Source organism: Oncorhynchus tshawytscha, unplaced genomic scaffold, assembly GCF_018296145.1.
Source record: "Oncorhynchus tshawytscha isolate Ot180627B unplaced genomic scaffold, Otsh_v2.0 Un_contig_14195_pilon_pilon, whole genome shotgun sequence".
Taxonomy (NCBI): domain Eukaryota; kingdom Metazoa; phylum Chordata; class Actinopteri; order Salmoniformes; family Salmonidae; genus Oncorhynchus; species Oncorhynchus tshawytscha.
In genome coordinates this window covers 47,650-64,825 of record NW_024608496.1, presented here as the reverse complement: position 1 = coordinate 64,825, position 17,176 = coordinate 47,650, and the positions used below count along the sequence as shown (strand labels likewise).

The 17,176-nt window shown below is 44.1% G+C and overlaps 2 protein-coding genes across 2 annotated transcripts in view; both read left to right on the top strand.

The window, feature by feature from the left end:
* Positions 1 to 372: 372 nt before the first annotated feature.
* LOC121843569 (F-box only protein 7-like) lies at positions 373 to 1,425 on the top strand (the record flags this gene model as incomplete). The annotated part of the gene is given in 1 exon segment (XM_042313298.1): positions 373 to 1,425. A coding segment is annotated over 1 exon segment (318 nt), but the record flags the coding sequence as incomplete, so codon positions are not given.
* Positions 1,426 to 9,302: 7,877 nt separating this feature from the next.
* The window catches only part of LOC112238854 (uncharacterized protein KIAA0930 homolog), a gene marked incomplete at its 3' end in the record, with an annotated part of 50,161 nt that continues 42,287 nt past the window's right edge, over positions 9,303 to 17,176 (top strand). The window contains 1 exon segment of the mRNA XM_042313297.1: positions 9,303 to 9,964. Within this exon segment, the coding sequence (XP_042169231.1) occupies positions 9,820 to 9,964 (145 nt within the window).

Below are 17,176 nucleotides of genomic sequence, written 5' to 3'. Positions count from 1 at the left end.
TGGTATCGTTTAGGACTCAGCCACTGTCTAACTCTGGTATCGTTTAGGACTCAGCCACTGTCTAACTCTGGTATCGTTTAGGACTCAGCCACTGTCTAACTCTGGTATCGTTTAGGACTCAGCCACTGTCTAACTCTGGTATCGTTTAGGTATCTAACTCTGGTTTTTAGGACTCAGCCACTGTCTAACTCTGGTATCGTTTAGGACTGGTATCGTTTAACTCTGGTACTCAGCTCACTGTCTAACTCTGGTATCGTTTAGGACTCAGCCACTGTCTAACTCTGGTATCGTTTAGGACTCAGCCACTGTCTAACTCTGGTATCGTTTAGGACTCTGCCACTGTCTAACTCTCTGGTATCGTTTTAATTTCAGCTCTACAAGAAGAAGTACAAGTGGAGGAGAGAAGCAGCCAGTTACCGGCACCACATGCCCCGTTACCACCCTGTCCCCCCACCGCTCTACCCCCTCCACCCCCTCCCCAACAACCCCTTCCCCTTCTACCCGCCTGGCATCATCGGTGGGGAGTACGACCAGAGACCTGGCATCCCCGGTGGTATTCTGCCCCGCCCCCGCTACGACCCTATTGGTCCGCTCCCAGGTCACGATCCCACAGCAGGAGGGCTGATTGGACGAAGGGGGCTGAGACCTGCTGGGAACCGGCCGGCTGACATCAGAAGAGGGTTCATATGACCTCCCTGACCAGTGACCTCTAGTGGTGGTGTAGGAGTATGACCACCACACAGAGAAGTGTAGGAGTATGACCACCACACAGAGAAGCTTAAATAAAACAGAGATGTTGAAGACTGACTGATTAGCCTACCTTAAATAAGCCACCTGAGTGCTATAGTCACAGATAAATGGCGTTGTTCGGTCTATAAACACTAACCCTCATCCAGCCTGCTTATTATCCCCTAAACCTCATCTAGGTGTTTTTATAAACCCTATCCATGACCCAGAATCAGCTTTTAATAGCTCATGTTCTCCTGTGTGTGTTTAGTAAGTGATGAGGTCAGATCATACCGATCTGCTATCTTCATTTGATCTCTCTGTTGTTGCAGAAAATGTTGCTGCACAGCAGGAAATGTAAACTTCTAAAAGTTTTCCCGTGAGAAACCGGTCAAATTGAATATAGTAGATCTGTAAGGGTGCCTGGGGGATTGAGGTGGCCGTTTCGATCTTCCACCATTCACAATGAAGACATTTTGTACTTGTTTCCTCGCAGACTAATAGCTGTAAATAAAATGAGAAAATGGCAATCGACTGGTTTTTAGCTGTGGTCATATTTGAGCCCTCAGTCTCTCTCTGAAAACCAGACTGTTCAGGGACGCTTCAATAGTCATGTACACTGAACTAAAATATAAACATGTACATGTAGAATGTCTCTGTTTTATGAGTTGATATAAAAGATCCCAGAAATGTTTCGTACGCACAAAAAACGTATTTCTCAAAAATGTTGTGCACAACTTTGTTTACATCACTGCTGGTGAGCATTTCCCCTTTGCCAAGATAATCCATCCACCTGACAGGTGTGGCATATCAAGAAGCTGATTAAACAGCATGATCATTACACAGGTGCACCTTGTGCTGGGGACAATAAAAAGGCCGCTCCAAGGGGCCTCCCGGGTGGCGCAGTGGTTAAGGGCGCTGTACTGCAGCGCCAGCTGTGCCATCAGAGTCCTTGGGTTCGCGCCCAGGCTCTGTCGTAACCGGCAGCGACCGGGAGGTCCGTGGGGCGGCGCACAATTGGCCTAGTGTCGCCCGGGTTAGGGGAGGGCTTGGTCGGTAGGGGTGTCCTTGTCTCATCGCGCACCAGCGACTCCTGTGGCGGGCCGGGCACAGTGCGCGCTAACCAAGGTGGCCAGGTGCACAGTGTTTCCTCCGACACATTGGTGCGTCTGGCTTCCGGGTTGGATGCTCGCTGTGTTAAGAAGCAGTGCGGCTTGGTTGGGTTGGTTGGGTGTATCGGAGGACGCATGACTTTCAACCTTCGTCTCTCCCGAGCCCGTACGGGAGTTGTAGCGATGAGACAAGATAGTAGCTACTACAACAATTGGATACCACGAAATTGGGGAGAAAAAGGGGTAAAATTGAATGTTGAATGTTAATTTCTCTACCATAAGCCGCCTCAAGTTATTTTTGAGAATTTGTACACAATTCCTGGAAGCTGAAAATGTCCCAGTTCTTCTATAACCTGCATACTCACCAGACATGTCACCCGTTGAGCATGTTTGGGATGCTCTGGATCGACGTGTACAACCGCATGTTCCAGTTTCCGCCAATATCCAGTCATTTCACACAGCCATTGAAGAGGAGTGGGACAACATTCCACAGGCCACAATCAACCACCTGATCAACATTTGTTTAAGCAAGTCAGCCATATCAGCTATGTTTTTTATAAAAGGCAGTAAATGAAGCTGAATAAACTGTTTCGCTGCTCCGCTGATAGCCAGTGGTAAGATGTTGGGACTCTGCTGTTGGGACTCTGCTGTTGGGACTCTGCTGTTGGGACTCTGCTGTTGGGGCTCTGCTGTTGGGGCTCTGCTGTTGGGGCTCTGCTGTTGGGGCTCTGCTGCTGGGACTCTGCTGTTGGGGCTCTGCTGTTGCTGTTGGGGCTCTGCTGTTGGGGCTCTGCTGTTGGGACTCTGCTGTTGGGGCTCTGCTGTTGGGACTCTGCTGTTGGGACTCTGCTGTTGGGGCTCTGCTGTTGGGACTCTGGCTCTGCTGTTGGGACTCTGCTGGGACTCTGCTGTTGTTGGTACAGCTTTATTTAGGCCCTAACAGTTTGTGGGCACCGTTTGTCACCGTTACAGTGCAATTAATGTATTATTTTCCACCATCATTTGCAAATAAATTCATTAAAAATCCTACAATGTGATTTTCTGGATTTTTTTTCTAATTTTGTCTGTCATAGTTGAAGTGTACCTATGATAAAAATTACAGGCCTCTCTCATCTTTTTAAGTGGGAGAACTTGCACAATTGGTGGCTGACTAAATACTTTTTTGCCCCACTGTATAACTCTAACCCTTTATTTAACCAGGTATTTATATATATAACCCTTTATTTAACCAGGTATTTATATATATATAACCCTAACCCTTTAACCCTTTATTTAACCAGGTATTTATATATATAACCCTAACCCTTTATTTAACCAGGTATTTATATATATAACCCTAACCCTTTATTTAACCAGGTATTTATATATATAACCCTTTATTTAACCAGGTATTTATATATATAACCCTAACCCTTTATTTAACCAGGTATTTATATATATAACCCTTTATTTAACCAGGTATTTATATATATAACCCTAACCCTTTATTTAACCAGGTATTTATATAACCCTTTATTTAACCATATAACCCTAACCCTTTATTTAACCAGGTATTTTATATATATAACCTAACCCTTTATTTAACCAGGTATTTATATATATATAACCCTTTATTTAACCAGGTATTTATATATATAACCCTAACCCTTTATTTAACCAGGTATTTATATATATAACCCTATTCATACCCTTTATTTAACCAGGTATTTATATATATAACCCTTTATTTAACCAGGTATTTATATATATAACCCTAACCCTTTATTTAACCAGGTATTTATATATATAACCCTTTATTTAACCAGGTATTTATATATATATAACCCTTTATTTAACCGGGTATTTATATATATAACCCTTTATTTAACCAGGTATTCATATATATAACCCTTTATTTAACCAGGTATTTATATATATAACCCTAACCCTTTATTTAACCAGGTGTTTATATATATAACCCTTTATTTAACCAGGTGTTTATATATATAACCCTTTATTTAACCAGGTATTTATATATATAACCCTAACCCTTTATTTAACCAGGTATTTATATATATAACCCTTTATTTAACCAGGTATTCTATTATTTAACCAGGTATTTATATATATAACCCCCTTTATTTAACCCCCTTTATTTAACCAGGTATTCATATATATAACCCTTTATTTAACCAGGTATTTATATATATAACCCTAACCCTTTATTTAACCAGGTATTTATATATATAACTCTAACCCTTTATTTAACCAGGTAAGCCAGTTGAGAACAAGTTCTCATTTACAACTGTGACCTGGCCAAGATAAAGCAAAGCAGTTCGACACAACAACAACACAGAGTTACACATAAACAGACCTACAGTCAATAACACAATATAAAGTCTATATACAGGGTGTTCCAATGTAGAAGAGTAGGGAGGTAAAGGCAATAAATAGGCCATAGAGGCAAAATAATTACAATTTAGCAGATTAACACTGGAGTGATAGATGTGCAGATGATGATGTGCAAGTAGAGATACTGAGGTGCAAAAGAGAAAGAGGATAAATAACAATATGGGGATGAGGTAGTTGGGTGTGCTATTTACAGATGGGCTGTGTACAGGTACAACCTCCTGTCCAGCCAGTTCTGTCAAGCTTTAGTTAACTGATATTACAGCTCTATCTACTGTCATTATCTACTGAGAGGAAAGCACATTGTGGTTGTCAGAATATGGTGTGTTTTAAAGGCCATATCGTGGTTGTCAGAATATGGTGTGTTTTAAAGGCCATATCGTGGTTGTCAGAATACAACATTGTCCAAATGACAAACCACTTTTTCCTCTTGTTTCAGTGTTGACTCATCTACTCTGGACAGACTTTTTATTTATTTACTCAATATTTAGTATTGGAAGACGGTCGTAAACATTTTTTACGTGAGTACCTACATTTTTTGCTGTTACGACCTCAATGGGAATCATAGATGCATACTAACCCACTGTGATGAGTTTCAGTAGTTTAGGCTGTATTCAAAATGACATCCAATTGCCTTTATAGTGCACTAGCTTTTACCAGAGTTCTGGTTGAAAGTAGTGCACTAGCTTTTACCAGAGTTCTGGTCGAAAGTAGTGCACTAGCTTTTTACCAGAGTTCTGGTCGAAAGTAGTGCACTAGCTTTTACCAGAGTTCTGGTCGAAAGTAGTGCACTAGCTTTTACCAGAGTTCTGGTCGAAAGTAGTGCACTAGCTTTTACCAGAGTTCTGGTTGAAAGTAGTGCACTAGCTTTTACCCAGAGTTCTGGTTGAAAGTAGTGCACTAGCTTTTTCCCAGAGTTCTGGTTGAAAGTAGTGCACTAGCTTTTTACCAGAGTTCTGGTTGAAAGTAGTGCACTAGCTTTTACCAGAGTTCTGGTCGAAAGTAGTGCACTAGCTTTTTACCAGAGTTCTGGTTGAAAGTAGTGCACTAGCTTTTTACCAGAGTTCTGGTTGAAAGTAGTGCACTAGCTTTTTCCCAGAGTTCTGATTGAAAGTAGTGCACTAGCTTTTTCCCAGAGTTCTGGTTGAAAGTAGTGCACTAGCTTTTTCCCAGAGTTCTGGTTGAAAGTAGTGCACTATAAAGGAAATAGGTTGCCATTTGGAAGTGGTATAAATAGGTCTAGTGTTTCTCCTGTGAGAGGAGAAACAGTCTGTATCCTGTTTATGGAGCAGTCTGTATCCTGTTTATGGAGCAGTCTGTATCCTGTTTATGGAGCAGTCTGTATCCTGTTTATGGAGCAGTCTGTATCCTGTTTATGGAGCAGTCTGAGTTCCTGGTTTATGTGAGCAGTCTGTATCCTGGTTTATTGAGCAGTCTGTATCCTGTTTATTGAGCAGTTCCTGGTTTATGGAGCAGTCTGTATCCAGTCTGTATCCTGGTTTATTGAGCAGTCTGTATCCTGTTTATGGAGCAGTCTGTATCCTGGTTTATGGAGCAGTCTGTATCCTGTTTATAGCAGTCTGTATCCTTTTATTGAGCAGTCTGTATCCTGTTTATTGAGCAGTCTGTATCCTGAAATGAGCAGTCTGTATCCTGTTTTATTGAGCAGTCTTGTTTATAAAATACAGGATATCAGTCTGTAGTTTTATTGAAGCCCTGTTTTATGAAAGTGTGGTCATAAAAGGTATCTTTATGTTCCATCAGGATACAGAATGTTTCCAGGCAGGATACAGACTGTCTAAACAGGATACAGACTGCTCCTAAACAGGATACAGACTGCACCATGGGATACAGACTGCTCCATCAGGATACAGACTGCTGTTTAACAGGATACAGACTGTTTAAACAGGATACAGCAGTCTGTATAAACAGGATTTATTAAACAGGATCTGCACAATAAACAGGATACAGACTGCTTAATAAACAGGATACAGACTGCTCAATAAACAGACTACAGACTGCTCAATAAACAGGATACATACAGTGCCTTGCGAAAGTATTCGGCCCCCTTGAACTTTGCGACCTTTTGCCACATTTCAGGCTTCAAACATAAAGATATAAAACTGTATTTTTTTGTTAAGAATCAACAACAAGTGGGACACAATCATGAAGTGGAACGACATTTATTGGATATTTCAAACTTTTTTAACAAATCAAAAACTGAAAAATTGGGCGTGCAAAATTATTCAGCCCCCTTAAGTTAATACTTTGTAGCGCCACCTTTTGCTGCGATTACAGCTGTAAGTCGCTTGGGGTATGTCTCTATCAGTTTTTGCACATCGAGAGACTGAAATGTTTTCCCATTCCTCCTTGCAAAACAGCTCGAGCTCAGTGAGGTTGGATGGAGAGCATTTGTGAACAGCAGTTTTCAGTTCTTTCCACAGATTCTCGATTGGATTCAGGTCTAGACTTTGACTTGGCCATTCTAACACCTGGATATGTTTATTTTTGAACCATTCCATTGTAGATTTTGCTTTATGTTTTGGATCATTGTCTTGTTGGAAGACAAATCTCCGTCCCAGTCTCAGGTCTTTTGCAGACTCCATCAGGTTTTCTTCCAGAATCGTCCTGTATTTGGCTCCATCCATCTTCCCATCAATTTTAACCATCTTCCCTGTCCCTGCTGAAGAAAAGCAGGCCCAAACCATGATGCTGCCACCACCATGTTTGACAGTGGGGATGGTGTGTTCAGGGTGATGAGCTGTGTTGCTTTTACGCCAAACATAACGTTTTGCATTGTTGCCAAAAAGTTCAATTTTGGTTTCATCTGACCAGAGCACCTTCTTCCACGTTTGGTGTGTCTCCCAGGTGGCTTGTGGCAAACTTTAAACAACACTTTTTATGGATGTCTTTAAGAAATGGCTTTCTTCTTGCCACTCTTCCATAAAGGCCAGATTTGTGCAATATACGACTGATTGTTGTCCTATGGACAGAGTCTCCCACCTCAGCTGTAGATCTCTGCAGTTCATCCAGAGTGATCATGAGCCTCTTGGCTGCATCTCTGATCAGTCTTCTCCTTTAATGAGCTGAAAGTTTAGAGGGACGGCCAGGTCTTGGTAGATTTGCAGTGGTCTGATACTCCTTCCATTTCAATATTATCGCTTGCACAGTGCTCCTTGGGATGTTTAAAGCTTGGGAAATATTTTTGTATCCAAATCCGGCTTTAAACTTCTTCACAACAGTATCTCGGACCTGCCTGGTGTGTTCCTTGTTCTTCATGATGCTCTCTGCGCTTTTAACGGACCTCTGAGACTATCACAGTGCAGGTGCATTTATATGGAGACTTGATTACACACAGGTGGATTGTATTTATCATCATTAGTCATTTAGGTCAACATTGGATCATTCAGAGATCCTCACTGAACTTCTGGAGAGAGTTTGCTGCACTGAAAGTAAAGGGGCTGAATAATTTTGCACGCCCAATTTTTCAGTTTTTGATTTGTTAAAAAAGTTTGAAATATCCAATAAATGTCGTCCCACTTCATGATTGTGTCCCACTTGTTGTTGATTCTTCACAAAAAAATACAGTTTTATATCTTTATGTTTGAAGCCTGAAATGTGGCAAAAAGTCGCAAAGTTCAAGGGGGCCGAATACTTTCGCAAGGCACTGTATGTATCCTGTTTATGGAGCAGTCTGTAGTCTGTTTATTGAGCAGTCTGTATCCTGTTTATGGAGCAGTCTGTATCCTGGTTTATTGAGCAGTCTGTATCCTGTTTATGGAGCAGTCTGTATCCTGGTTTATTGAGCAGTCTGTATGTATCCTGTTTATGGAGCAGTCTGTATCCTGTTTATGGAGCAGTCTGTAGTCTGTTTATTGAGCAGTCTGTATCCTGTTTATGGAGCAGTCTGTATCCTGTTTATGGAGCAGTCTGTATCCTGTTTATGGAGCAGTCTGTATCCTGTTTATGGAGCAGTCTGTATCCTGTTTATTGAGCAGTCTGTATCCTGTTTATGGAGCAGTCTGTATCCTGTTTATTGAGCAGTCTGTCTGTATCCTGTTTATTGAGCAGTCTGTATCCTGGTTTATTGTGCCAGACTGTATCCTGTTTATTGTGCCAGACTGTATGTATCCTGTTTATGGAGCAGTCTGTATCTTGTTTATTGTGGGAGTCTGTATCCTGTTTATTGAGCAGTCTGTATCCTGTTTATTGTGCCAGACTGTATGTATCCTGTTTATTGAGCAGTCTGTATCCTGTTTATTGTGGCCTAGGATAGAAATGACATAATCTTTTTCCTTTGCAACAATGACATCAGAGGGAGCTCACATGATTGGCTGTTCGATGCCAGCGACTCGGAGACACTTTTACAGCCACTGCGAGCCATGGGCCAATGACAAGCTGGAAACGGCAGAGAGCCTACAGAACATGAGATGAGCTGGGAGCGATGGTCGCTCCGTCTCTCACATAGAGATAGATAGAGGACTCATCTTTATATCAGTGTCATTATAGCGTCTGTGACAACATGGGAAGCTCCATTGAGGCTACAACCCATAGGAATCCTCAACCAATTGACTACTTTCAACTGTCAGAAGCATGGTGAAAACCTTCAATGTCGCTGCCCATGCCTAAAATCGCCTTTTGGACACTAGAGGCCTCTAGCATTCTCTATGGTCTCACATTAATAATTGAGTCAATCTACAACATGATTTTTATCGGCCATTCTAATTCATATCGTGCGATAAACGCGGAACCAGGCTATTTATGGAAGATTGGCATGAACTATTGACATGATTAGGCTGTGTGTGATGATGCCTTGGCGTGTGCAGTAGTAGGCCTAGATATAAATTATGACATTAGAAAACGGACAGATGGGTGTGTAGCCTACTGTACTGGATGTGCTGTAATTGACAGTTGTTGATTGTCTGGAGAAAAAAAATACAAATAAACACTCTTATAAATAAGTGCATCTAGAACTTGGAGGAATCCTGAAAACGGAGAAAAAAAACGTCTCGTACCAATTCCGTCATCTTCGGAGATCACCGGGAGCTCGCACCGAAGATGACGGAATTGGTACGAGACGTTTTTTTCTCCGCTGCCCCGCCTCCCCTCTCCTCTTCCCGTCAGCTCGAGACCAACGGAAACAGCATAGGCCTTGTCCCGCTGATCCACACGCGAGAAACGTATCTAGGAGACATACATACATTTGATTTGTTACAACGTGTCTGGTATTTGACTGTTTGCTAGAATGGAAATGTTCACCCAAAATATCCATTTATGAGAAATCGACGTAAATGGTCACTTTTCCTTTAAATGTCCTCTGTTGTTCTGCATAATATCCAGGAAGTGGGAGAGCATTCCTCCCCAGCTGATCCAGAGAGCCAGACGGAAGTCTCCTACTCAGAGGCTTTAACATTCAGCGGTGACCAGACAAGGGGACCGTGTTATTGGTAAATATCGTCTGGAATTAATCCCGTGGATTATCCGTGGGTGGTTTTAGTGGAGACACGGCCCGGTATCCCCACCGCCTCTTGTCTTTCTCCCGGTCGGTCGGGTGGATCTGCCGTGGTAGGACTGTCATGAGCCCGGGCTGGGAATGGCATCCTCTCCCAGTGTTTGTAAGAAGGTCGGGCCGGTGGAGGAGGAGAACGGAGAACCGGATCATTCTCTACAAGAGATGTTGAAGGCGATAGCCGACGAACGGAACCGTCTTACTGTCAGACAAGAAACTAGTGGACTTGGTGAGTAGAGGTTTACAATTTGCACTGTTGAATTGATTATATTGGTGGCCTATCGCGTCTTGCAATATCACCAACAAATGGCTTGTTTGGTTTACACGCTTCATGCTCATCCGGTTATGTGACTTTGTGACTGTAATTTGTAAGGGACAAACTCTCAAACCCTTGTTATTATCTGTCGAGTTTAAAGCAGTTAAACCTATATTTCCCCGCGTTTGGTTGCTTGTGAACCAGCCTACAAATTCCGACTGTTTTAACGTTTTAGAAACGTCGATCATCGCTTGCGAAACGGTTGCTGGAATATCAGCGCGAGAGAATCTTTCTATTGTAAAGACACACTTACTGGAGCAGTTTAGCACCGATCCGGTTGAGGAACTACACTTATTCCCCAGTGACGCTTACCCACAGGTGTTCTGGGGATGCGACATGTAAAGTGTTGGTCCCTTGTTTTAATGAGCTGAAATAAAAGATCCCATAAATGTTCCAGACAGCACAAAAAGTTATTCAAATGTTGTGCACCACTTTGTTTACATCCCTGTTAGTGAGCATTTCTCCGTTACCAAGATAATCCATCCACCTGACAGGCGTGGCCTATCAAGAAGCTGATTAAACAGCATGGTCATTACACAGGTGCACCTTGTGCTGGGTGACACTAAAAAGCCACTCAAATGTGCAGTTTTGTCAAACAACACAATGCCACAGATATCTACATTTTTGAGGGAGAGTAAAATTGGCATGCTGACTGCAGGAATGTCCACCAGAGCTGTTGCCAAATAATTAAAAGTTAATTTCTCTACCATAAGCCGCTTCCAAAGTCATTTTAGAGAAGTTAGCAGTACGTCCAACCGGTCTCACAACCACAGACCACATGTAACCACGCCAGCCCAGGACCTCCACATCTGGCTTCTTCATCTGCGGGATTGTCTGAGGTGGAGGGGGGGTGCTGAGGAATATTTCTGTCTGTAATAGAGCCCTTTTGTGGGGGGCAGAACTCATTCTAATTGGCTGGGCCTGGCTCCCCAATGGGTGGGCCTAGCTCCTAAGTGGATGATCCTATCCCCTCCCCTGCCCGGTCATGTGAAATCCATAGGCTAGGGCCTCATTTATTTATTTCAATGGACTGATTTTCCTTATATGAACTGTAACTCAGTAAAATCGTTAACTGTAGCTACCTCTATCCAGTCTCTGAAACTAGCTACATCATAATACTGTAGCTACCTCTATCCAGTCTCTGAAACTAGCTACATCATAACACTGTAGCTACCTCTATCCAGTCTCTGAAACTAGCTACATCATAACACTGTAGCTACCTCTATCCAGTCTCTGAAACTAGCTACGTCATAACACTGTAGCTACCTCTATCCAGTCTCTGAAACATAACACTGTAGCTACCTCTATCCAGTCTCTGAAACATAACACTGTAGCTACCTCTATCCAGTCTCTGAAACATAACACTGTAGCTACCTCTATCTGTAGCTAGTCTCTGAAACATAACACTGTAGCTACCTCTATAACACTGTAGCTACCTCTATCCAGTCTCTGAAACTAGCTACATCATAACACTGTAGCTACCTCTATCCAGTCTCTGAAACATAACACTGTAGCTACCTCTATCCAGTCTCTGAAACATAACACTGTAGCTACCTCTATCCAGTCTCTGAAACATAACACTGTAGCTACCTCTATCCAGTCTCTGAAACATAACACTGTAGCTACCTCTATCCAGTCTCTGAAACATAACACTGTAGCTACCTCTATCCAGTCTCTGAAACATAACACTGTAGCTACCTCTATCCAGTCTCTGAAACATAACACTGTAGCTACCTCTATCCAGTCTCTGAAACATAACACTGTAGCTACCTCTATCCAGTCTCTGAAACATAACACTGTAGCTACCTCTATCCAGTCTCTGAAACATAACACTGTAGCTACCTCTATCCAGTCTCTGAAACATAACACTGTAGCTACCTCTATCCAGTCTACCACTGTAGCTACCTCTATCCAGTCTCTGAAACATAACACTGTAGCTACCTCTATCCAGTCTCTGAAACATAACACTGTAGCTACCTCTATCCAGTCTCTGAAACATAACACTGTAGCTACCTCTATCCAGTCTCTGAAACTAATGCCGATGCTTCATGGCCTTGACAAGGCTGTCTGTGTATCATAGTGCACTGACCAGTGGACTGATGAGGAATGAGGTGGCCTCATTGGTCCTAAACAGTCGGCTATAGTGTTTTACAACTTGTGATATCCATGTGAATATTATTGCATCCCCAGGCCACCAGACTTGTCCCCAGCCAGGAGAAGGGGGGGGATTCTATATTTTGATATATTATTGGATCCCCAGGCCACCAGACTTGTCCCCAGCCAGGAGAAGGGGGGGATTCTATATTTTGATATATTATTGGATCCCCAGGCCACCAGACTTGTCCCCAGCCAGGAGAAGGGGGGATTCTATATTTTGATATATTATTGGATCCCCAGGCCACCAGACTTGTCCCCAGCCAGGAGAAGGGGGGGATTCTATATTTTGATATATTATTTGATCCCCAGGCCACCAGACTTGTCCCCAGCCAGGAGAAGGGGGATGCTATATTTTGATATATTATTGCATCCCCAGGCCACCAGACTTGATATCTGGGTGTTCAACTTTGGCATCAGGAAGTTATTTTTGGACCTTTTTTGAAAACCACATGATATAAATATTGATGTTTCAGGCGATACCACAGCAACTGTAGGGAACTTGGCTCATGGATAGAAACAACATCAGTAACTGTGTTTTCTTTCTTCTCAATGTTTCTGTACCATCGCTGCCTCCTGAAAGAGTCCATTCTCATTGTAATGTCACCCACAGCTGCACACCTGCCGAAAGGCTCATTATCATACGAAAAACCATTAGAGATGAGCTCCGGCCAGGTTATTCATGAATAAAAATGAACCCAAATCGAGGGGGGTGTGGTATATGGCCGATATACCACGGCTAAGGGCTGTTCTTAGGAACATCCATGTGGTGCTGTTCAAGATAACACATTCCTGTAGAAAGGAGCCTTTTGTAATGAGCAGCAGGTGTGTTCTACTGGCAGTACTGTGAATACTGTGAATATTTTTTTTATTTAACAAGTCAGTTAAGAACAAATTCTTATTTACAATGACTGCCTACCGGGGAACAGTGGGTTAACTGCCTTGTTCAGGGGAACGGTGGGTTAACTGCCTTGTTCAGGGGAACGGTGGGTTAACTGCCTTGTTCAGGGGAACGGTGGGTTAACTGCCTTGTTCAGGGGGCAGAACAACAGATTTTTACCTTGTCAACTCGGGGATTCGATTCAGCAACCTTTCGGTTACTGGCCCAACTCTCTAACCACTAGGTTACCTGCCTCCCCCCTGTATGACCGTCTAAATATAGTCTCTCTGGGAGCCCAATGTGGACTGAAGACCGGATTATCTCTGAGTGTCAAGGTGAATGTGACTGCAACATCTAGGCTCGTCTACAAAAAGTCCTTGGTTCAACAGCGTAATCTGAGGGATAACCTCAGAACACTAATCTGCATTCTACACTAGAAACGTGGTGATATGCCAAGCGTTTGTTTGTCTCTCAGTAGTGGTATTGTTCTGTCAGGGACGTGTCATCTGTATTCCGGTCTCAGTATGACGTCGCCGCAGACCGCTGGGTCTCATGTTAAGATGATGTCACCACAGAGCGCCGGGTCTCGTGTCAATATGATGTCACCACAGAGCGCCGGGTCTCGTGTGTCAATATGATGTCACCACAGAGCGCTGGGTCTCGTGTCAATATGATGTCACCACAGAGCGCTGGGTCTCCGTGTCAATATGATGTCACCACAGAGCGCTGGGTCTCCTCGTGTCAATATGATGTCACCACAGAGCGCTGGGTCTCATGTCAATATGATGTCACCACAGAGCGCCGGGTCTCCTCGTGTCAATATGATGATGTCACCACAGAGCTCGATCGGTCAGGCATTTTGTACACAGAATAGCTCTGTTACTGTTCTGTGGAGGACCTGCTCGATGGGATGTGGATCTGTCACAGTCAGATGTCAGATGGTTTGGGTCTCCTGTCTCAATCTATGGATCCTGTCCCCATCAGAATGCTGTATCAAATCAAATCAAATTTATTTATATAGCCCTTCGTACATCAGCTGATATCTCAAAGTGCTGTACAGAAACCCAGCCTAAAACCCCAAACAGCAAGCAATGCAGGTGTAGAAGCACGGTGGCTAGGAAAAACTCCCTAGAAAGGCCAAAACCTAGACAGGAACCAGGCTATGTGGGGTGGCCAGTCCTCTTCTGGCTGTGCCGGGTGGAGATTATAACAGAACATGGCCAAGATGTTCAAATGTTCATAAATGACCAGCATGGTCGAATAATAATAAGGCAGAACAGTATAATAATAAGGCAGAACAACTGGAGCAGCAGCACGGCCAGGTGGACTGTGGACAGCAAGGAGTCATCATGTCAGGTAGTCCTGGGGCATGGTCCTAGGGCTCAGGTCCTCCGAGAGAGAGAAAGAAAGAGAGAAGGAGAGAATTAGAGAACGCACACTTAGATTCATACAGGACACCGAATAGGACAGGAGAAGTACTCCAGATATAAAAACTGACCCTATCCCCCGACACATAAACTACTGCAGCATAAATACTGGAGGCTGAGACAGGAGGGGTCAGGAGACTGTGGCCCCATCCGAGGACACCCCGGACAGGGCCAAACAGGAAGGAATAACCCCACCCACTTTGCCAAAGCACAGCCCCCACACCACTAGAGGGATATCTTCATCCACCAACTTACCATCCTGAGACAAGGCTGAGTATAGCCCACAAAGACTCCGCCATGGCACAACCCAAGGGGGGTGCCAACCCAGAAGGATGACCACATCAGTGACTCAGGTGACGAACCATCCAGGGACGGCATGAGATGCCAGTGACTCAGCCCCTGTAATAGGGTTAGAGGCAGAGAATCCCAGTGGAAAGATGAACCCAGGCAGAACAGCAAGGGGGTGTGTTGCTCCAGAGCCTTTCCGTTCACCTTCCCACTCCTGGGCCAGACTACACTCAATCATATGACCCACTGAAGAGATGAGTCTTCAGTAAAGACTTAAAGGTTGAGACCGAGTTTGTATGTCTCTATAGGACCCTGGTCCCCCTGTATCAGAATGCTGTATGTCTCTGTCTCTATAGGACCCTGGTCCCCTGTATCAGAATGTTGTATGTCTCTATAGGACCCTGGTCCCTGTATCAGAATGCTGTATGTCTCTATAGGACCCTGGTCCCCTGTATCAGAATGCTGTATGTCTCTATAGGACCCTGGTCCCCTGTAACAGAATGTTGTATGTCTCTGTCTCTATAGGACCCTGGTCCCCTGTATCAGAATGCTGTATGTCTCTATAACCCTGGTCCCCTGTATCAGAATGCTGTATGTCTCTATAGGACCCTGGTCCCCTGTATCAGAATGCTGTATGTCTCTATAGGACCCTGGTCCCTGTATCAGAATGCTGTATGTCTCTATAGGACCCTGGTCCCCTGTATCAGAATGCTTCATGTCTCTAGGACCCTGGTCCCCTGTATCAGAATGCTGTATGTCTCTATAGGACCCTGGTCCCCTGTTCAGAATGTTGTATGTCTCTGTCTCTATAGGACCCTGGTCCCCTGTATCAGAATGCTGTATGTCTCTATAGGACCCTGGTCCCCAATGTGGACCCTGTATCAGAATGCTGTATGTCTCTATAGGACCCTGGTCCCCTGTATCAGAATGCTGTATGTCTCTATAGGACCCTGGTCCCCTGTATCAGAATGCTGTATGTCTCTATAGGACCCTGGTCCCCTGTATCAGAATGCTGTATGTCTCTATAGGACCCTGGTCCCCTGTATCAGAATGCTGTATGTCTCTATAGGACCCTGGTCCCCTGTATCAGAATGTTGTATGTCTCTGTCTCTATAGGACCCTGGTCCCCTGTATCAGAATGTTGTATGTCTCTATAGGACCCTGGTCCCCTGTATCAGAATGCTGTATGTCTCTATAGGACCCTGGTCCCCTGTATCAGAATGCTGTATGTCTCTGTCTCTATAGGACCCTGGTCCCCTGTATCAGAATGTTGTATGTCTCTATAGGACCCTGGTCCCCCTGTATCAGAATGCTGTATGTCTCTGTCTCTATAGGACCCTGGTCCCTTGTATCAGAATGTTGTATGTCTCTGTCTCTATAGGACCCTGGTCCCCTGTATCAGAATGTTGTATGTCTCTGTCTCTATAGGACCCTGGTCCCCTGTATCAGAATGTTGTATGTCTCTGTCTCTATAGGACCCTGGTCCCCTGTATCAGAATGTTGTATGTCTCTGTCTCTATAGGACCCTGGTCCCCTGTATCAGAATGTTGTATGTCTCTAGGACCCTGGTCCCCTGTATCAGAATGCTGTATGTCTCTGTCTCTATAGGACCCTGGTCCCCCTGTATCAGAATGCTGTATGTCTCTATAGGACCCTGGTCCCCTGTATCAGAATGCTGTATGTCTCTACAGGACCCTGGTCCCCTGTATCAGAATGCTGTATGTCTCTATAGGACCCTGGTCCCCTGTATCAGAATGTTGTATGTCTCTGTCTCTATAGGACCCTGGTCCCCTGTATCAGAATGCTGTATGTCTCTATAGGACCCTGGTCCCCTGTATCAGAATGCTGTATGTCTCTATAGGACCCTGGTCCCCTGTATCAGAATGCTGTATGTCTCTATAGGACCCTGGTCCCCTGTATCAGAATGCTGTATGTCTCTATAGGACCCTGGTCCCCTGTATCAGAATGTTGTATGTCTCTATAGGACCCTGGTCCCCTGTATCAGAATGTTGTATGTCTCTATAGGACCCTGGTCCCCTGTATCAGAATGTTGTATGTCTCTATAGGACCCTGGTCCCCTGTATCAGAATGCTGTATGTCTCTGTCTCTATAGGACCCCTGGTCCCCTGTATCAGAATGTTGTATGTCTCTGTCTCTATAGGACCCTGGTCCCCTGTATCAGAATGTTGTATGTCTCTGTCTCTATAGGACCCTGGTCCCCTGTATCAGAATGTTGTATGTCTCTATAGGACCCTGGTCCCTGTATCAGAATGCTGTATGTCTCTATAGGACCCTGGTCCCCTGTATCAGAATGCTGTATGTCTCTATAGGACCCTGGTCCCCTGTATCAGAATGTTGTATGTCTCTGTCTCTATA